The 25,212-nt window shown below is 51.1% G+C and overlaps 1 protein-coding gene across 1 annotated transcript in view; it reads right to left on the bottom strand.

Annotated features, from left to right (window-relative positions):
* Positions 1-1,216: 1,216 nt before the first annotated feature.
* LMCD1 (LIM and cysteine rich domains 1) overlaps positions 1,217-25,212 on the bottom strand; it is a 57,740-nt gene continuing 33,744 nt past the window's right edge. Inside the window, exons 3-6 of the mRNA XM_081245061.1 lie at positions 23,655-23,910; positions 16,961-17,290; positions 3,653-3,868; positions 1,217-1,907 (exon numbers count right to left, since the gene is read on the bottom strand). Of these exons, the coding sequence (XP_081101187.1) occupies positions 1,749-1,907; positions 3,653-3,868; positions 16,961-17,290; positions 23,655-23,910 (961 nt within the window). The 3' untranslated portion in view covers positions 1,217-1,748. The remainder of the gene's footprint in view (positions 1,908-3,652; positions 3,869-16,960; positions 17,291-23,654; positions 23,911-25,212) is intronic.

Below are 25,212 nucleotides of genomic sequence, written 5' to 3' on the forward strand. Positions count from 1 at the left end.
GAAGGAATTGGTCTTCAAGGACCGAGCACAGACCAGGGCGGTGGTGGCAGGGGAGAGGGTCTTGATCAAAAGGAGTTTCTGAATGTTTAAGTGAAATAGGGAAATCGAAATCTAGAGCAAGAAAGGGTTTTAAGACCAGAAGGACAGTTAAGCCAAGTGTTGGAGGGCCTCACTTGTCAGGGTGAGGACTTGCTTGTTAAGTTGAGGGGCTACAGGGATCCTGGAAGGATGGGTCCGAAAGCTCCTCTTTGAGAAGGTGGACGTGGCAGAGAAACACGGGGGCTGGAGAGATGAGCTGGAAGCAGAAAACCACCTGCGAAGGATAGGGCAATAGCTTTCGTCCAGCTTGCAAAGCACATGAACGGAGGTATTGTAGACGAGGTAATGTGAGCACAATTCGGGTGGTGAAAGTAAAGAAACTGGGCAATAGATGGGCAGTTTAAGAAAGAGAGGCCAGGACTTCCCTGGCGGTCCAGCGGTTAAGACTCCGCACTTCCAATGCAGAGGGCGCGGGTTTGATCCCTGGTCGGGGAACTCGTGGCGTGACTTAAACAAAAAGGAAAGAGAGGCCGTGGTGATGAGACTGTGAGCTCCTAAGCCTCAGGTCTTTTTCACCTTTAAGAAAGGTTTTTCTGAAATTGTGGGGAGGAAATGAATTTGGAGACTGTAAATGCACAGAGAGGCCATAAAAGAGAGACAGTCTCACCCACAGAGCTATTCCGTTCGGCTCATTCAGTGTTCCACTGGCAACGTTTGAAAAGGGAGAGATTTCTCATAAAATCCGTATTTCTTCAGGTTGGTCTGCACTGGTCACCGTGTGCCATGTGGCACCCATTGGTTGAGCTTAGGTGGCCCTGTTTGGCTGCTTTGAGTCCCCTGCCTGGTCTTACACCCAGAGGGGCTCACTCGTCACCTGCTGGGGCTTGGAGAACACCTGAGTTGCTGCTCCCCAGTTTTCAAGAGGCTGCTTTTAGGTATCCCATGAAACACGACACGCTCGTTTCCATCAGTGCTCTCGGGGTGCCCAGAACTGGGGGGATGGGAGTTCTGCCCCGAGGACCTTCAGTCCCCAAAGGAGTCTGATGAGACACAATTGATGAAGAGGCACACCTGCATTTCCAGTGCCTTCCGCTAGCACCCGCACTCAGGATCTTGGGGCAAAACAGATGCCGTGAAATGACCGCCAGGTGTAAATAATGAGATCAGGGCCTGTGCGAACTTCGTAAAACTTTTATTGATATATTTATCATGCCAACATTTTTTTATTTAAAATTCAAATTCCATTTGAAAGGGAGGCAACAAACGAGCATTGGGATCCCAGGCTGCTCCTGGAGGAGCCCCCAGGTTCACGAGAAAGCACGCACATCCGCCAGCTCTGTGATTTGATCACTCAGAGTTGCATTCTGGGAAACTCCTCCTAGAGAGCCCGGGCAGGATGCGTTTCATTGGTAGCTGGGAAACAACAACAGCAGCAAAAACAAAATAACTGCGTCCTAAGACTTCTCAGAACGTCTCCGGCTTTGAAACTATTGACCCTCAAGGACCCCTCCCCACCCGATCTAGAATATGTGTGTGTGTGTATATATATATATATATATATATATATATATATATATATCTCCACTGAAAAAAGATCACTGTTTTTGTTGCTTGTTGGCTGTCTCGCCAGGCCCTTAGGATGGCCTTGGCATGCTTGGTTCTACTTCTCGGTGGGATCCTGTGGATTCCAGCCGTGGGTGGACGGCCCTTCAGGAGCGTTTGGACTTGCTGCACGTTGGGCACAGAAGCTGACCCTTGGTGATGATGTACGCCCGGCCACCCAGCTGCTGCTCGCAGCCCTCGCAGACAAAGTGCTTTCGGTGCCAGGCCAGGTCTTCCACGCGCTGGTAGTCCTCTGAGAAGATTATCTGGGGAGGGGAGCGGAAGAATCGTACAGCTCAGGTTTTGTCCCTAGTAGACAGGGCATGGGAGACAAGCCGTAAGATGGTGGTCCCTCGTCCCCCATTCTTGTTTGGACCTTTCAGTGCCTCACTGGAGAAATCTGACATAAATCTAAGACAGTAAGTACAGTGTTTGGCGAAGGTCATGGTTGCGTCTTAGCTTCTGGGATCAAAAAAAAAAAATCCTCCACTATTGACAGGTTTTACGTATCTGGCATCTATGATGCTGTCCGGGCCAAATCCAAAGCCCAGTTGTGCTCAGAGACGGAATTACATACCCCAGTGAAGATGGCCTAACGGTAGCTGAGCGACCAATGGCCAGTCTTCAAGAGCAAGAACACCCAGAGTCACTTGGGCTTGGAATAAAGTAACACTTTGGAACATCTGTACAATCTGGTGAGGAACCAGAGAGCAGAACAGCATACTGGTTAAATGTGCTTTCTGATTTTGGGGTCAAACAGGGACCAGGTATGTGTTTTCACTTAAATACCAGCTGCATGACTTTGGGCAAATTACTCAACCTCCCTGTGCCTCAGTTTCCACATCTGTAGGATGGGGATATAACTACTACCCATCCCATGGAGTTTTATGAGCGCTGCATGTGTTGCTACAGATGGAGTACTCGGAATGGTAACAGAGACAAAGTCAATGCTTTGTGATTATCGCTGACCTCTCTGAGCTGCACTTTTCTCAAATGTCAAACGGAGACAATGATTCTCTCTCCCTGAAAGACTGTTGTGAGATGTAAACGGTACATCACATACAACGTCTGTAGCACATTAGGACGAGGTGTTGTTACCGCGAGCATACTGCTGTCCTCACAGAAATGAGGTGGGTGGGACCAGGCCTGCTGACAGCCCTTATCCTTCTGTAACATCCTTGCTCACTCAGTTATGAGGTAGGAGGATTACAGGGTCTTAACTTCACACGGAGACCAACACGTGAAAGGTGGGAGGAGGTAGATATTGGCTTAAAGTGAGGAAGACATTTCTAACCCTCGTATGTGCCAGAGATGAAGGTAGTGAGTTTCTCGTCACCAGAGGCATGCAGGCAGTAGTTATTATTGTCATAGCCATTACTGTCACTATTCACACACCTTAGAGTTTCTCTAGTCTAAACCCATGTTGGAGAGCTGAACCCCTTTCACAGCATCTCCTAACTGTCGGATTGTGTTATGTTAATGCTACATGATTTTATTGTATCATCTTGTATTACATTATCCTAAGACTCACAGCAGCTTCCACTTCTTAGTTACTCGGGCCCCGTGCCAAGCATTTTCAGGCATGATCTCATTTATCCTCACAGCAATTCCATGGGATGGGCACTGTTACCCTCCCATTTGGTAAGTTATAAAACTGAGGCACAGGAGTTAGGGACCCACATGCCTCACAGATGCAGAGCCAGGTTTGAATGTGGGCCGTCTACCTCCTGGTGGCACCCCATAATGTTCTTCTGGGCCCTTACTTAGTGCCAAGCCTTGTGTCAAGGATGAGACTTGACAGGTCCTCTGTGTCTGACCCATCCAAACAGGCCCGGGGGTGGGAACTAATTTCTGCCCCATTTTGCAGATGGGAAAACAGAGGCTGAGAGTGTGAAGGGGGATCTGAGCCTCAGTTTTCTTATCTGTGGATCACATCATCCTGAAGCCACACTCCCCCGGGCCTCTGGGTCCCCTCCTGCAGTCTGGGGGTGCCCACCCCACTGGTCCTCACCTCGTCACAGCCGGAGCACCGGGGCCGCAGGCTCTCGCAGTAATGACGGCCACACCAGGGCGCCCCATCCTTCCAGAAGTAGATGAGGTCCACCAGCGGCTCGGAGCACTTGGTGCACACGAAGCAGGCAGGATGCCACTGCTTGCTGTAGCCTGCCCTGTCCGAGTAGACCACAGGGCTGTCGGCGGGGGCCACCCCCTTGCAGAGCTCACAGACCTGGAAGGGTGGGGGAGGACCCCCGGGACACAAGGTAGTCAGGAGTGCATCGTGACCTGGATTCGAGTTTCAACTCCAGTCTCTTTACTTCCTGGGTGACCTTGAGCAAGTTACTATACCTCTCTGTTCCTCAGTTTTCTCATCTGCAAAGTGGGATAATAATAATACTGCCTACCTAGTAGGTAGTTGTGAGGACTCAATAAAGTATCGGGTTGGCCATAAAGTTCATTTGGCTTTTTCTGTAAGATCTTGTGGAAAAACCTGAATGAACTTTTTGGCCAGCCCAATATTTGTTTAGCACAGTCATTCTCACACTTTTTGTTCTCAACACCCTTTAGACTCTTAAAAATTTTTGAGAAGCCCAAAGAGTTTTTTTCATGTGGGTAATAGCTATTGATATTTACCATACAAGAAATTACTGAGGAAAAAAATTAAATAACTATTAATTCATTAAAAAATAGTAAACCAACAGCATGTGAACATAAATATTTGTAATTAAAAATAACTATATTTTCCAAAACAGAAAAACTGAGGCAGAGTGTGGCATTGTTTACATTTTTGCAAATCTCTAATGACTGGCTCAGTAGAGGATTTCTCGATTCTTATAAGTGTTTTAGCTTTTCATCTTTTGCATTATGTGGTTTTCTTTGAAATACATGAAAAAAATCTGACCTTACACTGATTAGAAATTGAAAAAGGGAGGCAGGCATTTTAAATAGCCTCTCTAGATAACTGTGGAGTATTTTTCTTTGCTATTACATCAAAATTAGACAAGTGTTACTATCGCAAAAGTTAGTTGATGTGGAGTCTGAAACCATATCAACCAACCTTTCATGCCATTTACATTAAAACCCACTGGTCCACCTTGCACTTTGAATGGATCTTTTACCTATGCAGGATTAATTTTTAATAAACTTAAAATTTGAGAACGGTTTTCGACTTACAGAAAAATTGTGGAGATCGTACAGAGAATTCTCGTATACCCCGCACCCGCTTTCCTGTGTTCTTAGCACTTACATTAATATGGTGTACTTGTCACAACCAATTAACCAGTACTGATATGTTATTAGTAACTGAAGTCCAAACTTTATCCAGATGTGCTTAGATTCTACCTACTGTCCCTTTCCTCCTGTAGGAGTGGATCCAGGATCCCACATTACAGTTAGCGATCATGTCTCCTTAGGCTCCTCTGGACTGTGACAGTTTCTCAGATGTCCCTTGTTTTTAATAACCTTGGAGGAGGACCAGTCAGCTATGTGGGAGACTGGCCCTCAGCTGGGAGTTGCCTGATGTTATCATGACTGCACTGGGAGGAAGACCACAGAGCTGAACGACCGTTCTCATCACGTCCTATGCAGACGGCAGCCTCGATCTGTAAAATCTTTCCAGTCGTTTCGGGGTTCTCACCTCCTCCTCAGAACTCTGATGATGAGGATGATGCTGGCTGTCATCTCCCTGGGGCCGTTGTATGTCCAACTCAGGTGTTCCCTCCTGACTGACACCCTTACGGAAACCCGAGAGAGTTACTTTCCCTTGTAGACTTATCTCCCTCCCCCGTTTTTTTTTTTTTTTTTTTTGCGGTACGCGGGCCTCTCACTGTTGTGGCCTCTCCCGCTGCGGAGCACAGGCTCCGGACGCGCAGGCTCAGCAGCCGTGGCTCACGGGCCCAGCCGCTCCGCGGCATGTGGGATCTTCCCGGACCGGGGCACGAACCCGTGTCCCCTGCATCGGCAGGCGGACTCTCAACCGCTGCGCCACCAGGGAAGCCCTTATCTCCCTTTTAAGGAGACCTATATTTCCCCCCAGACATGGCCAAACCCAGGTTCACAGAGATTCAGTGATTGCTGAGTAGCAATAGCTGACAAGAGGCAAAGCTGGGATTCGAACACAGGCCAAGCCTGGCCCCAAAGCCAAGGTTCTTTCTGCTCCACCGTGCGGCCTTTCCATCAGAGTCAGCACACTACGGCCAAACCCAGCCTCTGCCTGTTCTTGTAGGACCCATCAGCGTCGAATGGGTTTTACATTTGAACTCTAATTTAGTGAAATGTTTTCTCCCAAAAAAGAATTCCATTTTTCTCATAGTAGACCGGGGTTTTGGACTGAATGGTGCCCCTCCCCCTGTTAACATGTTGAAGCCCTGACCCCCAATGTGGCTGTATTTGGAGATGGGGCCTTTAAGGGGTTAACTGAGTTTCAATGAGGTCATTAGGGTGGGGCCCTAATCAAATAGGACTGGTGTCCTTATAAGAAGAGAGACCAGAGATGGATGGCTGTCTCTTTCTCTTTCTGGGTGTACACAGAGGGGAGGCCATGTGAGGATACAGTGAGAAGGTGGCCCTCTGCAAGCTAGAAAGAGGGGTCTCACCAGAACCCAACCCTGCCAGCACCTTGATCTTGGACTTCTAGTCTCCAGAACTGGGAAAAAAATATATTTCTGTTGTTTAAGCCACCTGGCCTGCAATATTCTGTTATGGCAGCCTGAGCTAGCTAATGCGGCCTGTATTACAAAGACCTGTCTTAATTATACTACTGTATTTTGAATTTCAAAAAAAAATTGTGGATGTTTATTTTCTCTCTTGTTACGACGTAAAGTACCTACGTGATATCATCAACTCCCGCTCTTGGTCCACAACACCTGAGAGATAGATCACCTGGCCCTCTACAGAAAATGTTTGCTGACCCCTGGCTTGAGATGAACACTCTGTCTTACTAAGCACAAATTATGTGTCAGCCCAAATAGATATATTTATTGTTTTGCTATGTGAAGATGAATAGGGATATATTCAGAGCCTAAACACTTAGAATTCTTTACATCCTTTAACTGCATACTTCATATACTCTTGTATATGAAGAGGAAATAAAAATTAAAATGGTGGAAATTGGGGAAAGGAAACAAAATGACAAAATGTGTCCACGTACTGAGTGGGGTCCCTAAGCGCGGTCGTGGCTGAGCTCGTGTTCAGGTGAGGAGTGTGTCTGGTTAATTGCTCCTGGCTGCCTGATGATGATGTTCCTTAGAACGTGCTGGATTTTTGGTTTCAGTTATGCCCATGAGAATGACGGGTGTGAGTCCTTCACCAAAGTGAAACCCTGTCCTTCTGCATGTGACTGAGCCCCAGCTCACCTGGAACTCATCAGAGGGTCTGAACCAAAAATAGGTGATGGGGAATTCCCTGGTGGTCCAGTGGTTAGGACTCCACGCTTCCATACCAGGGGGCACGGGTTCGACCCCTGGTGGGGGAACCAAGATACCGCAAGCCTCACAGTGTGGCAAAAAAATTAAAAACAAACAAACAAAACAAACCAAAAATGGGTGATGGGTCCGCGTTCATTGACCATCACGTCTCCAGAAGTGTAAACTGTCTGGTGAGGGCTGTTTGAGAAGCAAGTGCGTTTTCTGTCTGTTGGTCTTTCTAAATTTCACAGAATGAAATTTCCAGCCCCTTTCCTCCCACACAGAAGGGGCATACTGTCCATCCACCACACCTGGTTGATTATCACCAGGATACATCAGTGGGGCGCCTGACTCCAAGTTTCCAGATGTGCCTAACACAGAAGTGGGGAAAGGGAGGGATATAAATGCACCTGGATGTGTCTGGTGGGTACCAGCAGGCGCCTGCGACCCTCAGAAGGAACTAGAGGGATGTGAGGTCAGGAAGCAGTTTGTGGGTGATCCCGGGTGACTCTGAACTGGGGGTTGGGACTTCACTTTGGAGGTCATGGGAAGCCAGTGCTGGTTCTGGAGTGCTGGCGTGTGGTTTGCACTGGGAGCAGGTAACTCTGGGAGCACTGTCTGAATGGGCTTTGTCAGGAGCCTCTCTGGGGAGTGTCTCTTCCCTCGTTGTCCCCCAGCATCCCTGGCTGTGCACCCTGTTACCACCAGTAGCCAATCCTTTTTTAAGCAAACAGTGTCACTGACATTTTATGAAAACATGCTGTGAGAGTAATGAGTCCTGTCAACATGCATCAGGAACCAATTTCTTCTTCTGGCCTCTGAGCTATTTTCCGTGCCCCCTTCCCTGTGGTCTCAAAGGACAAGACATCTGACAGTGTCTTGGCTCTGTCAGCTGGTGGCCCCTCAGCCACTAGGGGCAGCCTGCCAACCAAGAGTCAGACTGCCCAGCCTGCCTGGGGTCCTGTGATCCGGGTCCTGCCTTTCTCTGCACAAACGTATTCTCCTACCATCCTTGGAAGGGAGGTTTACAGTTTCTAAATTGCAGTGGATGGTTGAGACGGGGGCTAGCTGTGTGACCTTGGGCAAGTTACCCAACCTCTCTGCACCTTCGTTTTTTCACCTGTCAGGTAATGCTCAGAACATCACAGGTCTGCTGCACGGATTAAATGAGATAATAGAATTAGTGAACTTTACAAGGGTTCAGTAATAATTAGCGAAAATCTCCTGTTATCCCTACGAAGCCCTCCTTACAGAAAGTTGAGGAGCTAAATCCACTTCCTAAGATGACAAAGACGTCGAAGGCAGGATCTGCTTCTGGTTTGGAGGCCTGGCTTCCTTTCGGTAGCACCATGAGCACGTAGATTGGCAAGAGGTCATTCCTCCCACCCACGAGCTCTGGGTTTTTCCACCTCTGTTCTTTCCCTCTGTGCAAGGCCAGAGAATCAAGTCATGTGAGTTTCATCTTCTGTCACTACCCCAGACTCAGCTACAATCAGTGCCCGCCTTGGTGGGCCTGCTCTTTTCCCTCGCCCATCCCACCCGCTCCAAGACAGCGTGCTCAGCCTCGAGTCTGCCCCAGCATCCCTAGAGGGCTGCTCAAACAGAGTGTTGCACCTCCCCACCCTGAGTGTCTGATTAGTAGGTCTGGGAGGGCGCAGGGGAATTTTCAGATTCCCAGGGGGTGCTGGTATGGTCAGGGGACCGCACTTCGAGACCCACTGTCATAGAGTGTTTGAACATGACCTTATATAAAAACTCAGCAAAAATGACATGACCAATTAGGTTCCATTACAGCAAAAGCCAATTTGAATTCCTGGGACGCTTAAATTCTAGACTATTTTGAAGAAAGCCCAATGTGGTCATTCCCAGGTGACTTCCCCTCTGGAGGAGCCACTTTTGGTCGAGTAGAAGGCCTTTGGAACTAGGCTAAAACGCACAGAGAAGACCATTGATCATTAGCATGTCAGTGGGTTCTCATTCAGACTCCCAACTGTCTAAAACTAGAGCCTTCTCATGGGAATCTGTCCAGCCTTTGCCACGTAACCTAGTTTGCAGACTGTGGTGCCTCCGGGGGAAGGAGCTGTAGCACAGACCTTTCATAGGTAGAACATGTGACGTTTCTCCTGGTGCCACTGAAGTTTTGTCTTGCCCTGTTGTTCAAATGGTGAGAGATTGTTCATCACAAGTGTCTAAATGAAAGAGTTTGTATATTCTGTACTTTGGGCTTCTGTAAACACTTGCACTGAGAAAGCTGAGGAGCATTCTAGATTCAGCTGCCTGCAAAGCTCAGACCCTGCAGGGCTGGGGTTCCCTCTGCTGTGAGGTGTGGAAATGATGCCGGCAACTTCTTGGACCCTCCTCCAACCAATACCCATATTCCTTTTCTTTGCATATGGTCCCGCCTTAGTAACTCACTTCTGTAGAACAGAATGTGGTGGAAGGGATGCTGTAGATCCCTGAGGTAGGTCATGAAGGCAACACAGCTTCCACTGGCTCTTTCTTGGGCGTCCTGAGGCCCGCATCCTAGGGCAGCCACACGGAGAAAACACAGAGATAGAGGGAGAGGCCGGGGCCCCTGCTGGTCCAGCCCTAGCCGTATCTGTCTTCCAAGCATCAAGGCCAGGGGTCAAGGACAGAGACAGGCTCTCCCGCTGAGCCCTGCCCAGATTGCTGATCTGTGAGAAAAACAGACATCTTGGAACAGGTGTTCTAAGCCGCTGCATCTCAGGGTGGTTTGCTGTGCGGCCCCAGGTGACAGGAGCAGCACACGTGGACATGCAGAGTTATTCAGGCTTCTGAAATGGCAGTAACTAGGACACAGAGTGTTTCAGGAAGCAGCAGATTCAGGACAGTGGCCCCGGGTTCCACGGCCAAAGAGGTGTCTCCAGGGATGAGCCGTGCTGGCCTTCAGGGACGGATCTGCAGATATGGAGAGCCCTGTAAACCAGCCGTAATCTGTCGGCCGCGGTTGCCAGCAGTTCTGTTCCAATCATGTGGTTCTTTTCTGGAAGGCCCTTATCCAAAGGCCTCCCCAGTCTAAACCCAGATTGCCTTGTGAAAAGCTCCCCATTACAATACAGTAAATATTGACTCAAGGGCCTTGAATTCAGGCACTGGGTTCTTTCCAACACAGATACTCAACAATTTAGTTATAAACAGCATCTCTCCATTTCCTCTTATGGCGATTATTCACCATCTTTGCTTTGCAGCCTCGTCTATCGGCAGTTTTTTGGGGCATTTTCCCCTCTTTTCTGGCCCACTGTCACGGCTGGCATCTTTAGCCTCTTGCGTTCTCTTGCCCCACACGGGCAACTTCCGGAGAGGTTCCTTATGGTGCAGAATAGGTGGGTAGCCACAGGCGCTGCCGTTAGGGTCCCGGCCTTTGCATGAGGTCCCGCCGTAGCTTCATCTGGGGGCATCTCCGAGCCTCAGTTGCCGCATCTGTGACACAAGGTGGGCCCTGATCGTGGGAAGTGCTTTGCACGTGTGGTCAGTGCTGTGGGCCCACCAGTGCTTCGTCTCCCGCATCTTCTAGGGGCAGGTCCTTGAGGAGGGGGCTCTCTCCCAAGCGAGGCAGAATGTCAGGTGTTTCTAACCGCGTCTCCCTCACTGGTTATCTGGTGAAGGGGGAGGATGGGGCCAGGAAGGCTTCCCAAATGCGACACTTGGAAGAGAGAACGTCAGCCTGGGGTGCTCCCGAATCCAGCCTTGACAAGTGTATCCCTACAACGGGATGCTGTGAGTAGGGACAAGGCTTACGTGTGGTCATCTCTGTTGCAGAGGCCTCGCAAGGTGTCTGGGCCACACGGGGGCTCTGGGAGCGGGAGCTGCCGTCCTGTGGAGTCTGTGCGGGGTTTGAGGCGAGGCAGGCCTGAGTTCCAGTTCTGGCTTCACGGCTCACCAGCTAGACGCCTAGAGAGGGGGGTGATATATCTTGCCGGGTAGTTCTTGGGATTGAATGAAACAACCGTGTGGAGCCTCTGGCGTGCTGCCTGGCACCATGTAGGTCGTCAACGAATGGCAGATGACACTATCATCAGAATCATCAGCGTCACCAAGTAACCTCCAGTAGCATAATAAAGTTGAACAAAGCCCAGGTCATTCATAAACAGTGAAAAACATTTTTTATGGTTCTTCTAGTTCTAGGGTCAGCAAAGTACAGCCCTGGGGCCAGATCCAGCCTGCTGCCTGGTTTTGCAAATAAAGTTTTATTGGGACACAGCCCTGGTCATCTGTTGAGATATTGTCTTTGGCTGTGTCAGTGCCACAAGGACAGAGGCCAGTGGTTATGACTGAGACCTCGTGGCTCGTAAAGCCTGAAATATTCACAATCTGCCCTTTATAGGAAAAGTTTGCCAACCCCTGTTTTAGTCAATGGACTATTACGCAGCCCACTTTGGGGTGGGGGAAGATAGTTGTGAAGCCTTATGAGGCAACACGGCCAAGTATTTATAGTATGGAAAGCAGGATAAAAGGAATTTTCCGTGGAAAATAAAATCTCCTTTAATGTCATTAAAATATCTCCCCTGTGAACAAGGTGGCAGGCAGATGCTGAGAAGCCTGGTAACCATGGCAGTTTGGGGGGGGCTTCCTTTCATCCTCTGTCCTCCAGCTCAGGCAGGGCTCGAAGGCCTGGGGGCGCACGGTGGTTTCAAATTCGCAGAGAGGGGCTGGCAGGAAAACCAGCCTGCCAGCCCACAAGCCAAACATCTGCTCGGACCAAGCTTTGGAAGTCCCTTGCCCACAAGTATGTCCCTTGTCGGGGCTGGAGTCGGGCTGAGCCGCCAGCGGCTGTTAAGTTTCCATCCGAGAGGCCCACCTCGTGGGAGGGAGGGGACCCACACCTCCGGTCCCTCCTTTGTGCATTCTTGTGGGGAAAGGGGGCAGGGAGGTTACACTGTAATTTGGGACCAAATTAACACATCTTTACGACTTCCAGCAATGTCTTCACTTCTTTCAGTCTGTTCTCCTTTTAATCACTTCCTCTGGGGCCACGGCCTGGCCCGTGAGGCAGGAGCTGGGGTCTCCCGGCAGGGATGAAAACTACGAAAGGGCGGAGATGACATTAAATGCTATGTCCTGGCTTTCTTTCCTCTTTCTTCGGTTACAAGTTTGGGGTGTAGGGAAGGGCGGAAATTCCTGGGCAGGATGACCATGCCCAGGAAATTGGTATATTTAATTTCGGAGAAAATATCCAGTAAACTTTCTAAACGCAGGGAGATGGTCTGGTAGAGCTGTTCACCGTCCGAGCATTGAGGTCCAGTGTCCGTAGGATCCATCCAGGTGGGAGAGGTCGGGAGCGGGGGCCTGGAAAGCAGATATGGGGCCCCGCCGTGCTGCTGTGGAATGGTCTGGGCTGCTGGGGTGGGCAGCTCCACGGCCACGGAACGCTTCGAAGCCCCCAAGACCCCCGAGAACCCATGGTGGGTGGGACTGGGTGGGGCAGGCACGTCCTTCCCCTGTTCTTGGCTCGCAGACAAGAGGCCCTCAAGTTCTTCACCAGGCTGGGCTGGGAGTGACTCTGCACACTGCCACCCACCCCAGCAAACATAAATGCACGTGTCCTTGCTTTGTCCCCACCCTGCTGGGACCCCGCAGGGCAGGTGACGCGGAAGGACCTGGGCTGGAACCTCACCGGCAAACCAGTTAACCTCTCTGTGCCTCAGGCTCCACGTCTGTGAAATGGGCATAACAATCCCAAGCTGTCTTGCTGGTCATTCGGAGGATTCAAAGAGATGAACGAGCCTGCCGTGAAGTAACAATTCCCCACCACCCTCGCCGCTCCACGCACACACAGAGGGGCAAGTCAGGGGAAGAGAAGGCTAAATATTGGGTTTTCTTTTACTTGGCCTCACTGATTTAAAGGGCCTGCTTTGGGAGTGACAGCGGTTGGTTAGTATCTGGGATTTTTGTGCCGTGGCGTTTCCTCATGAAGAGGGATGACTCTCAGGGCATTTGCCACGCCACTGCCTCTCCTGAGCTCAGGGTCAGGATGACACTTTCAGGGACCTGCCCTGAGGTCGGCATGGGCGGCCGCAGCTTTGGGGTTCATTCCCAGACGTGCCACGGCTGATTTCAGGTTGCCCGTCCTGTCACGGGGCCCGTGGGAAGGCCTGGCGGAGGGCCTTACTCAGATCCGAGTAAGTGAAGAGCCCCGGCCATGAGGATGGGTCGGCTCAGAGGGTGCTGCTCCCGTCACCCAGCTGGCCCACCGCCCTCTGGCTTCACCCAGCGCTCAGCCCGTGGGTGGGGATTCCACACAGGCGACTTGGAACAGCCTTTTGGCGATAATGCTCCTCTGGTCCGGACAGGCTGGTGGAGGGGCCTGGGGTTGGGGGGAGGACTTGGCAGCCCAGGTCTCCGAGGAAGGGCACGACTGTAACAGGCCGCCCGGCAGCAGGACAGCCGAGCGAGCTCCTGGGAGAACCGCCGTGGGGTGTAGGCTACCGGCAGCTCAGAGAAAGCAGGGCTCGTGGCCTCCGGCTGCCAAGTGTAGAGTGTAGCGTGCTCTAGGATGGGGCATTCGGGGCGGGTATAGAGCAGTGGGCTATGTTCTGTGTCTGTGTTTCCACCGCTCCCCGTGGAGAGTTCAAGGAATTCAAGAGTGCTGTGCAGTCTTCTCAAAGCCGGACACCCTAAGCCAGGGCGCCACATAAGTCTAGAAAATGCCCCTGTTAGCATCTCTTGGACCCTCCCTGTATACCAGATCGGCAGTATCATTTTGGCTGAGCTTAAATGTAAGGTCATTTTTAACCCTCTTTAGCAGTGGTTCTCAAAGTGTGGCCCCCAGCATTGGCATCAACCTGGAGACTCGTTAGAAATTCAGATTCTCAGCCTCCACCTGCACCAACAAGTCTGGGGTGGGACCCAGGCCTCTGGATTTTAGCCAGTTTCCAGGTGACTTTAGTTTGAGAACCACTGCCGTAGCCTCCTACAGGCTCTGAGAAGTCCAGCCCTAAAGAAACCCATTTCGTTTTGTTTAGTCTGATGTCCCCTTTACGTGGCCACATGGCCCGTTTATAGTTTCATGGCCATGAGCTTTCTAGGAATAAGCTTTGGGAAACAGGAAGGAGGGGTTTGGGGGCTAACAGTTGGTTCGAATCCCATAGCCTCCCTTGGGCTGTTGGGAGCTTTACATCAGATACTCTCCAGCTCAGCGCTGTCCTCGGTCCAGAGAAAGCCCACTAAATGGTAGCCGCTAACAACAGGAATAACGTCTCCCTTAGGATGATAAAGTGTGATATGTTACCATCGTAGCTCCAGTGTAATACATTTCACATGTCCTTCTTTTTGCCGCCTTTTCTTTCATAAATCACTGTTTGATTTGGGGTGTCAGTCCTATGCTTCCTCCCCGTACCTGGGTTCTCAAGTTGAATGCCCCGACTGCTTCTAGCAAAGTTTGTGGCCCTCGTCAGGGGAGCAAACGTCAGGCTTCATGCCTGATGCTTGTCTGTGGTGACTGTCCTACCTGCCCTTTTATGAGAACAAGAGGAGCCCAGCACACAGGACAGCCAGCACCCATGTCCCCTTGATATGCCGCCCCCTGGGGTACAGCAGAGCAGCTCAGGCAGCGAGCCCACAGCCAGGCCCGACGGCAGGGCTGCCGGGGACAAGCCATCTATGGCCTGGCAGGCTACTTAGCTACCTTAATAGAATTTGCTCCCCGGCTTCAAGGAGATAAACAGGGAGTTACATGCAGATAACAAGCAGGGTTTTATAAGTCAGCATCACACAGTAGAAAGCGTATGATGATCCAGCTTCTGCCCCTTAGAAACGATGGGGCCTCCGACAAACCACCGTTCTTCTCTGAATCTCTGACTGCTCACCTGTAAAATGGGGCTGGTGAAATCCACCTACCAGGTAACAGTTCAAATTAATCCAAGACCTGGAAGTACTGAGCATAGCACGTGGCACACAGCAGGTGCTTAAGGCATGTGAACTTGAAAGCTCATCGTCCTTTCAGGCAAAACGGCCACCCAAGTGGTCCCCATCTTTTGAGGATCAATTTAGTTCGAACATGGGACTTCCCCGGTGGTCCAGTGGTTGAGAATCCGTCTTGCAATGCAGGGGACGCCGGTTTGATCCCTGGTTGGGGAACTAAGATCCCACATGCTGCGGGGTAACTAAGCCTGTGTGCCACAACTACTGAGCCTGCGCACCACAACTAGAAAGCCTGCGTGCCGCAACTACAGAGCCCACGCGCCACAGCTAAAGAGAAGCCTGCACGCCACAACGAAGGATCCTGCGTGCTGCAACTGAGACCAGACGCTAGGTTGAACATTCATTCATTCAGTCCCTTGTTCAGTCATTCATGGGTCACATATTTATCAAGCACCTACTCTCTATATTGTATTGATGGCTCCTGCTGCAGATACAGAGATGGACAAGACAGGACCTCAGCATTTAGAGGGGGTGACGGACGTGAGTCTATTAATGACATCACTCGTTATCTAATTAAGATTGGGGTTAGGGTCAGGAAGGAAAAGTCTGTCTTCCCAGCCAGCCCAACCCACCAATATCGGCTTCCTTCGGATTCCCTCTTTACTGCCTGGTCTTGTTTAAATGCTTCCAAAGTGTCACAGACATTTCCTAAAGTTGACTGTTGCCAAGGCCCTGGGATCTCAGGCCGCCCCTGCCCCACTTCCACGCTGTCCAAACCCGTGGGCTGAGTCCAGGATAAAATACGTTCTCAGATCAGCATTTCTCTCTTTGGAATGGCAACTGGGAAATGTCACAGACTTAAAGACGTTGCGTTCCAGCTTGGAATTACACAGTACTAATGTGTTAAAGACCTATGGCTGCCGGAGGGTGGATAGAAGGCAGGGCTGGGGACGAGGCTAGTTTATGAAACATGGTAACTGGGTCTAATGTTTTCAGAAGTTCCTGGCATGTGAATTCTTCCTGAGAAATGGGGCTTTTCAAGACCACCAATTTGTGAGTGAAAATCAATTTTATTCTTTTGTCTCTTTGTCTTTTTGTTCTTTGCATTGGATGGCAATCCCAAATGAACGTGCCTACGGGGCGGGGTTGGGAGATGCAGGACGCAGGTTTTGGATAACAAGGGTGAGTCACTACAGAGAAGAAAGACCCGGCCCCTTCTGGAGGTACTGACAGCATCGTTCGGGCTGGCATTTCCCTGGGGTGTCTGGCTCACGTGGGTGACGGCTAGCCTGTTCCCAGCAAGGCAGCTGGTTTGCTTGAGGACCCTGTATATTGGGACTTTTATCTCCAAATGTCACATGGAAGCATGAAGCCTCTTGGCTGATAGGGGTTGGGGGCCCATGAAAGTTAGCAAACAGCCCCACGTGGCCCCAATCTCATGCTTGCCACCTCTCCCTACGGCCCTTGGAGTAAAGTCCTAAATCGATAGCATCCCAATACGGGGACAGTGTCCTCTGCTTGTTTGATTTCCTGGGGCTCGGCGGAGAGTACAGGCCAATCAATGCTCGAGTGATGGATAGACGGAGGGCATGACCCTTCAGGAAGTGTGCCCCTGCTGACTTCGCCAGCCTTGGGCCCCCCTGCCCCCTGGTACCACACTTTCAGCCACCTGGGACTTCATTCAGTCCTCTGTGCTGTGCTCTCTGAGACTTTCACCTTTTTTTGCACATGATCGCCTCTTTAAGGCAACACAGGTCTTCCCCGAAGAGCCTGAAGGCCTGGGGTACTCTTAGTTATTCTTCCAAGGCCAGCGTGGGCCTCACCTCCTCCCCCAAGCCTACCCTCACCCCCAAGCAAGGATTGATGCCCTTTCTCCGCACTGCGACGGTTTGCTTGTCCGTGACCTCTCCTGGACCATGACCACGAATGAAGGCGGGAATGAGGGAACACAGCCCGGAGCTGGGGCCCTGACCCTGCAGCCCTGGCCTGGGTGGCTTCAGCCGGACCCGATGGTTGGATGGATGGTGGAGACTTACGTGTTCCTTGGACGGGTCGCTGATGCTGCCGTTGGCAGTCGGGGCGGCCGTCTCTGCGCCCTCGGGCTTCTCCTGCAGCTTCCCCTCCTCCTTGGGCAAGCCGCCCTGCCCGGGGAGGGCCACTTCGCCCACACCCAGGGCCTCGCTCTTATACTGCTTCACAAACTCCTCCATCACTTTCAGCTCGTTCTCCGAAAGTCCGCGGCAGCGAGAGGGGTCCTGGTCGTAGATGGGGAGCTGACGCAGGAGCTGACGCCGGCGGTAGTAGGCGCCCTCGGTGCCCGTCACCGGCTGCTTCTCCTTGGGGATGAGCTCCATGTACTGCAGGCCCTGGGGAAGAGGAGACCCAGCACCGTGATTCCCAAGCACCAGGCAGAGATCTGAGCCCTGGCAAGACCTGGGCTTCCTCAGGTCTCTGCAGAACCCAAGGATTATTCTCAAGGAAGAAACGGGGTGCATTTGGGGAACACTGGAAAGAGGCCTAAGTAAGCTTCCACTCTCCCCTGAGTCACATTCACAGATTCACATTCTTGATGAGAATCGGGTCATTTCAGTAGACGTTCGTTTTAGATTTGCAGGCTTTGCAACAGGATTTTGTTTCCTTCAAAACTGAATGTTTTTACCTCATTTACCTCATGGCAATACTTCTCATTTAAAAAAAAAAAGTCGATCTAGTTTAAAATTGCTTTTCTTGGCAAAGTATAATTAAATCACTATAGGCAGAAGGTATTTCATAGTTTATTAATTTAAAAATATGCGAAGGCACCTTCTAATTGTAGAATCGACAAGGTCTCAGGTTAATAACATTTCCACACCAACAGGGCTGGCATAGATGGTAGACCATCTGAATATTAATATGCCCATGGATAACTGTCCAGTGGCCTTTTGTTGGTTTGCTTGCTTGCTTTTTTTAAATGAGCAGAAATCTTACACTTGGGTGGGTCCCAGGGACAGGGAGATTAGGGGAAGATAAAGGTCAAGGCCACACAGCATGAGAAAGTGTGAAAGGCCAGTTGTTTGTCCTTGACTGCTGTTCTCCACCACTGTGCCCGACCCTGACCCTGACCCGTACCTGACTCGCCCACCACACGGCCTGATTCCCATTCCCCCATGGCTGCTGCCATAGTTACCCTCTTAGAATCTGCCTGCCCCATATCTTGTCCTTGAGGCTGGACTCACACTGGAGTTGCGTTAACCAACATGGAAAATGCGATTCATAATGGACAGTCCCAGCTGCGGCCTGTCTGTAGGGAACGGGGGATGAGGACCTGCGGGTGGGGGGTGCTAGTCCAGAGCCTGGTTTGCTGAATTTCATAATAAATGAATTCCGGATAAGAGCCTTTTTAGAACAGGGAGAGGCAGGTGTGGGAATGCAGTTGAGGGGTGGCTGTGAGTGCCCCACCCTCGGCGGCTCAGCCCTAGATCCTGGGGGACCCGGCTGAGACCTCCCGGCCCTGTGGGCACAGCCCCTCATACTCTCAGGACACCTTCTGTATAGAGCATATACACCTTCTAGACACAGGAAATGGCCTGGGTGGTGCACAGAATCCTGGGGTGCCGGGACATTTGGGTTTCTAGCTCCAGCCCTGCTGGTGCTGCTCTCTGTGTAAGATCAAGAAAGCACCAGCCTCTCTGGGCCTCCGTTTCTTCATCTGCAAAGTTCAGGGTAGAAAGCATGATCGTTAGGGTCTGGGCCATTGTGAGAAGTCAGTGGCGACCTCACTTGATCTTCCTCACAAGTAAGAGGGTGCAGTGTCACTCAGCCGAGCCCGCAGCCCCGAAAAGGGGCCAAGGTAGGCTGCTGGCCACAGAGTCCCAGGCCCTTCACCCAGCACTCAGAAGAACCAGAAGCCCCGGGGAGTCCCCCAGCTGACGAGACGACACGTCTGGCAGGGGCTGATTCCTGCTGTGTCTTGGGAAGACCGTGGCTTTTCTCTTGATCAGTGTGAAACTGCAGGTGGCCTCCAACGAGAACAGGCCAGATGGGTAGATCTGAAGACCCTTGTCTCAAACTTTGGGGTGCATAGGACTCACTTGGCGACCTTGTGGGAAAGCTTCCCAGGCCCGCTCTGATCTAGGAGCCTGCAGGGGCCTGGAAGTGAGTGCTTGTATAGGTCCTCCTGGGGGAGTCTGAAGTAGGACATCCGAGGGCAGTGGGTGGGGGAAGGGATGGGACCAACAGAGGACAGGAAGCAGCAGCCCAACAGACAGCAGGCTGGGGTGGGGCACAGGGCCCTGGGGAGATGGATGAGGGTACGGTAGGGCACAGGACCCTGGGGAGATGCAGCAGGGGCGGGGCAGGGGAAATACCCCCGTCAGCCCTTCCTATATCTTGCCTGGGGCCTGCCAGGCTCCTAGAATCTCAGGAAGGATTTTGCAGAAGTGGAAACAAGAGCTTTGCTCATGCTGCCAGAAGGGGCATCCAGACCTGGCCGATATCTCACTTACTCCGAGTGCTGAAGCAGCCCCAGTGGCACAGAGGATTCGGCTGAGGGGAGAGCAGCCTCTTCTAGGAAGGCTGCTTCCTTCCCCCAGCGGAGTGGTATGAGCAGTGGTAGGGACAGCTAATGCCTACGTGCTGCTTACCGCGTTCCAGGCCTTCTTCTAAGTGCCTGACCTATGTTAACCCATTTAATTCTCACAACACCCCTAGGAGGAAGGTGCTAATATTATCCCTCGGGAAGCTGAGGCACAGAGAAGTTAAGTAACCTCCCGAAGGTCACACAGCTAGTATGCGGCAGAGACAGCTTTGAACTCAGCAGCTTGGGTCTCAACTTCTTCTATACTGACTGTCTACAAGTTGGGTGATTTGCAAAGAGAAAAAAAAATGTCCCCCAATCTCTGGGGGAGTTTCCTTTTGTCATCATGTCAGGGTGAGGGGGCTGTGGAAGCATTGCCTGGTGCCAGGATGCTGTAGTCCCTGGATCTGTGTGTGGCTCTGGTCTTCTAGGGCCTGCACCCCTCCCTGCTCGACTTTATAAGTCAGCCCTGTGGTCGAGGTTGCGCCTGCACTCACAGCGTCCTCAAAGCCCCAGCTGGGTACCGGCTCTCTGCCTTTGCATTGGCAAGGCCCCAGCATCCGGCTACCACAGGCATGTGTTTCCTGATGGCTGGCCTTGCCTGGCTGGCCTGAGACCCCTCCCACACTCCCTATCCACACACTGATGGCAGACATTGCTAATCAACCCTGATGAGGGTCTCAGAACCCACCTCAAGGCGGCCCTCAGACAATCCCTGTCCGTTGGCATGGTCTCGGGTCGGGGAAGGTGGGGAGAGAGGCCAGGTCAGAGTCAGCTGCCGGTGCTGCTCAGAGCCTGTAAGAGAATCTCTCAGGTATTTCTCCATGAAGCTAAGGTCATGTTCCCAAAACCTTTAGCAAGATGCCTTTTCTAGGATCAGTTGGAAAGATTGGTTTAGGTTTTAAGTTTTTCGTGAGAAACTTTCTGAATCATTTGGTGCTTGGCTGTCTGGCACAGCCATACTGGGTGAAGAGGTTCCTGGAACCAGGCTTTTTCAGGAGAGAAATCAAAAGAGCAGAGAGAAAAGTGGAGGAGAAAGATGCTCTTTTCCCAGGGTTGGGCAGTGGGACACACACAGACCCTGGAATCAGAAAACCCAGTCCTGATTCTGCGCTTTCTGATTCTTCTCCAGCTGTCAGACAAAGAGAGCAAATGGGCTTCACGTTACATGTTAATCCTGGTCAATCATGGCAGCCTGGAGTGCTGTGTTGAGTAGGATTCTGAGGCCCAATGAGGGCTCAGTGGGAGACAGTGCTCTGACTGCCCTGGGTAAGGGAGCAGAGGGTGGGGTATGAGTGGATGCCAGCCCTGCATGCGCGCCTCACCAGCTTCTGTTTGCCCTCCTGTCAAATGGGGGCAGTAATGCACCCGGCGCACAGGGAGCAGTGAGGTGTTGATATCCTTCATATACAAACACTCCATGGATGCTGGTTCCCTTCATCTTCTCCGTCTTGCCTCCCCCCAAATTCCCGGCTAGCTTTCAAAGACCCATTCACCTCTCTGAGCCTCAGTTTCTTCTTCTGTAGATGAGGGTAATAATAGTACAGCCCTAACAGTGTTGGAAAATCAGATGCGACTGTGCATGTGTAGGTCTTAGCGTAGTGCCTGGATCATAGTAAGTACTCAGTACATACTAGCAATTAGGTTTATTGTGACTTTAGTCTTTGAAGACTTTAGTCTTTGAAGCATTTCTCTGGCTTTTATTCTGGTTGGGAAGGGTGACAGAGAGCAAGATTCGGTCCCATTTCCAAAATATAATCAGTTCCGATCACTTGGTAATTAAAAAAAAAAAGTCGGAAGGGTGAGTGGGAAGAAAGTCGTCCAATCTCAGCAATGCTATTTGCTCGGGCAGGCCAGACGCCGGGCAGACAGAGGGGCCTTTATCCCATGTGGTTTTATGAGCCGGCATTAATCACGGCCCGACGATGCCTTCCTCTGATTAGTCTGGGGCTGAAGCGTTTGGGGTTTTCACCAGTCAGTTCCTGACGCCCACAGCTGGCTCTTTTATGAGCTGCTTACTTTAGTTTCCACTGACATCTTGGAGACCCACTGATGGCTCACCCAGGCCCGTGTGCTGGAGGGCAGACCCGCGTTCGGAACCACCCGGCACTGCTGCTATTCCGTGGCACCCTCTGTGGCCCCCGACCTGCCCCTGCCTACCCACTGGAGCTGTCAAAGTCCAGTTCAGCATTCTGTGTTTCCTCACATGTAAACTAACCCTCACCTCACAGGGTGGCTGAGCTCATGGAGGCTGAAGTGTTCTTTTAAAATATGCTTCTCAAAAAGCAAAGCTTAAAAAAAAAAAACCAAAAAAACTTTGCCTCTCTTCATTTTATCTAGAAGGGATTTTTTCCCTCTCTTAAACTCCAGCTTAGCACTGTGCTGCTTGAACCTTCTATGGTGAAGGATCAAGGTTTGTTTGGTGTTTTCTCCACAGATTGCAGGATGATCTGTGGGCTCAGTGCATGTGATGAGAATGTGGCTCAGGCCACGTGGGATTTCCACGTGAGGCTGACCACGCAGGAGCTCTGCTCAGCCATCACACACTTGGATGTCAAGTGCCACAAAATTTTCCCAACATTTATTCTCAATTTCTGGGCTTCTGATTGTGGACCAGTCACAAGGCTTTTGTGGAGCAGTGCCAGTCCACAGACCACACGTGCAGTGTCCCTGGCTGGGAGGCGACGTGGCACAAATACGCCTCAAGCCTGCTGCGTGCCCTGTGCAGCGTAAGGCGAGGGGCGAGACGGTACACGGGACAGGCGTGCGCGTGCCCTCGTGGGCCTTGCTTCACTCCAGTGTGGGGGAGAGGTGATGACGGAACACAGACAGGCGTGAGACAATGAGAGCTCGAAATAAGAGCTTCTAAAGAAGCAATGGAGAACTGGGAGAGAGAGGAAATGTAGTAGGGGGATGGGTGGCATCTTCCACAGATTGGGTAGTGAGGGACGGCCTGTCTGAGATGTGAGTGGCAGGAGGAGCCAGCCATACGAAGAGCCGGGAAAGGATGTTTCAAGGAGAGGGAACAGCATGTGCAAAGTCCCTGAGGAAGGCAAGAGCCTAGAGAGCCCAGGCCTGCCGTAGAGTGGTCCAGGGCAGGAAGGTGGAAGGTCATTGCCATGCAAAGTACTCAGTGAGGGGGCGTAGCAGGAGCTGTGGGGGAAGCCTGCAGGGACAAGGACACACGGGTCTCGAAAGGCTCTCCTTTTCTCCCCGGAGAGATGGAATTCAACGCCAGGCTTGCATTTCTAACGCTGTAGGGTTTTTTTAATCTCACTAACCTGTAGAAATCATCTGTGTCCTTGCTACTCCAGGTGTGCTCTGGGAGCCGGCAGCGTCGGCATGACCTGGGAGCTTGGCGGGACTGCAGATTCTCAGAACGGCCCTGAGCCTACTCGATGTGTTTCTGTGAGCTCTCCAGATGGTTTATACACTTGTGGAAATTTGAGGGGCGCTGGTCTGCTGCTCTGGGTCTTGAAGGGGGCCCACATGGGGTATTACCTGGGGCTTCGTTTAAATACTCGTGTCTGATAATTCTGATCCTGCAATCTGGAGCTTCCGATTTAGTGGTCTGGGGTGAGGCCTGTGCATGGGGACTTCTCTTGGATCCTTTTAGTGGGCAGCCACGGGGTGACCTTGTGCAAGTCACCTGCTCTCTCTGGGTCTTGTCCTTCTCTGGGTGCCTCTTCCTTAGGGTTGTGTAAAGCCAATTTACTTCTCTCTTTTAAACCCAGGAGTTAGGGAGAAGAGAGAAGTGTTCCTGTGCTCTCCCGAAGACTTGCAAAGGGCACATCCCAGGCCACTTTGAGGGAAAATGAGGAACTTATGGATGAACATGAGCACTCTGAGAGTTCTGAACAATAAAACATCCTCTGTTCAGAAGTGGGGAACCTAAAGGGAACCATGAGCAACCCTGTACTAGAGCTGGAAGGGCCCCTTAGAATTCACGTGAACACCTCTACCCATTTCATGGATGAGGAAAACTGAGGCCCAGACAGTTTTTACTTCAAGATCACAGAGTGAGGCAGGAGCAGGTTTGAAATCATAGCTATTTTCCTACGATTTTCGCAATCTTGCCCTCTTCTTACCTTGTCTTTGACATCCAGGAACCTATGGCATGGCTCCTATGTCCAAGGGTAGGGAAACAACCACTTGGTTGCAGGAAGCTCTCTTACCAGTTTCTGGGTGACTCCAGGGGGAGCCCACTCATAGGTGATGGTGTCAAAGGTGGGATCTTTCCCGGTGGCAATGGGGTTGGTCATGATCATTCGGTTCCTCTTGTAAATCCGGATGCCGTCCCCGCCTTTCACTCGTGCCGTGAGGGTGGAATACTTGGAGTCCATCAGCAAGCGGCCAATTTTCCGATCGTCTTCCAGGTCCGAGCTCAGGCAGTGGTCCTCCTGACTGCATTTGCATGACTTGCACATTTTCCTGGGGGGTGGGATGGGGACAAGTGAGAGCAACCTCTAGAAAAGAGAGGCAGAATCTCCCGCTGGCAGCACCTACACTTTAGAAAGCAAGCTCAAAGTTTAACTTTAGTAACTTGAAAAGGTTAGCAGCAGACAAAGGGTAACCGGAGCCCAAAAGGCCTTTGAGATCAGAAACTCACATCTTCCTATCTATCTGTGGGGAATGTGTGTATGACTTTCGTGGGTAAAAAGAGCAGCACATTTTTCCTCTTGGTCATTGGGGTGGCAAAGGCTGGTTCATCACTGGAGATGTTCTACAGCAGGAGTCTTCACAGCCTGTGGGCTAAACCCGGCCCACAACTTGCTTCTGTAAATAAAGTTTTATTGGAACACAGCTATGCCCGTTCATTTACATATTGTCTTCGGGCGGCATTTGGGTGGCAACAGCAGATAAGTAATTGCAGCAGAGATCACGTGGCCCACCGAGCCTAAAATATCTACTATCTGGCCCTTTATTAAAAAAAGTCTACTGATCCCTGCTCTAAAGAATTATTGAAATTGTCTCCCAAGATTCATGAGCCTCAGAGCTTCAGCAACTTGTAAAACTCTTTAGCACTCATCCTGAAGTAAAAATATAGCTGGAAATTTTCTTCAAGAAACTGGTGGACAGGACCTGTGGGGAAGGGAATGAGTTTAGGAAACCCCTCGGGCTGGAGAGATTGATGTCCCTTGCCAAGGCTTTGTCCTGGGGCTGGGAAAAGGAAAAGCGTCCCGGGGAAGCTTCACAGTGACTTGAAGTCTGACACTTCCCTCTGACAATTAAAAACAAAAGCAGTTGGCTGCTTTGTGTCCTGCTGTTAAGGTTTAGACACCCAGAGGGCTCCCCAGTGTGAGAGGAAAACCGCTCCCTCCCTTCCCGGCCCTGTCCCCTTAGGCGTGCTGTATCTCAGATGCTGGAACACACGCGATTTAGAGCTTGTTAGGTCGAGTGAGCTACATCAAGACCTACCGCGGGATGGGGCAGGGCTAAGCCAGAGACATGTCAGGGCAGTTGCACTTCACACCCAGGCCTGCCTGGAAGAACCCTTCTTTTCTCTTCTAAACTCAGGAGACTATGCATTTAATCATTGAGCACAAATTTTGACTGTGGGGCTACCAGACGCATGCCTTCATGGTCTAATCAGTGGTTCCCAACCAAGGTCAGAACTGTCCCCAGGGGGCATTTGACAATGTCTGGAGACACTTTTTAAAAAGAAAATTTTTATTGGAGCATAGTTGATTTACAATGTTGTATTAGTTTCTGCTGTAGAGCAAAGTGAATCAG

The sequence above is a fragment of the Mesoplodon bidens genome (assembly GCF_964165515.1).
Source record: "Mesoplodon bidens genome assembly, chromosome: 10".
Lineage (NCBI taxonomy): Eukaryota > Metazoa > Chordata > Mammalia > Artiodactyla > Ziphiidae > Mesoplodon > Mesoplodon bidens.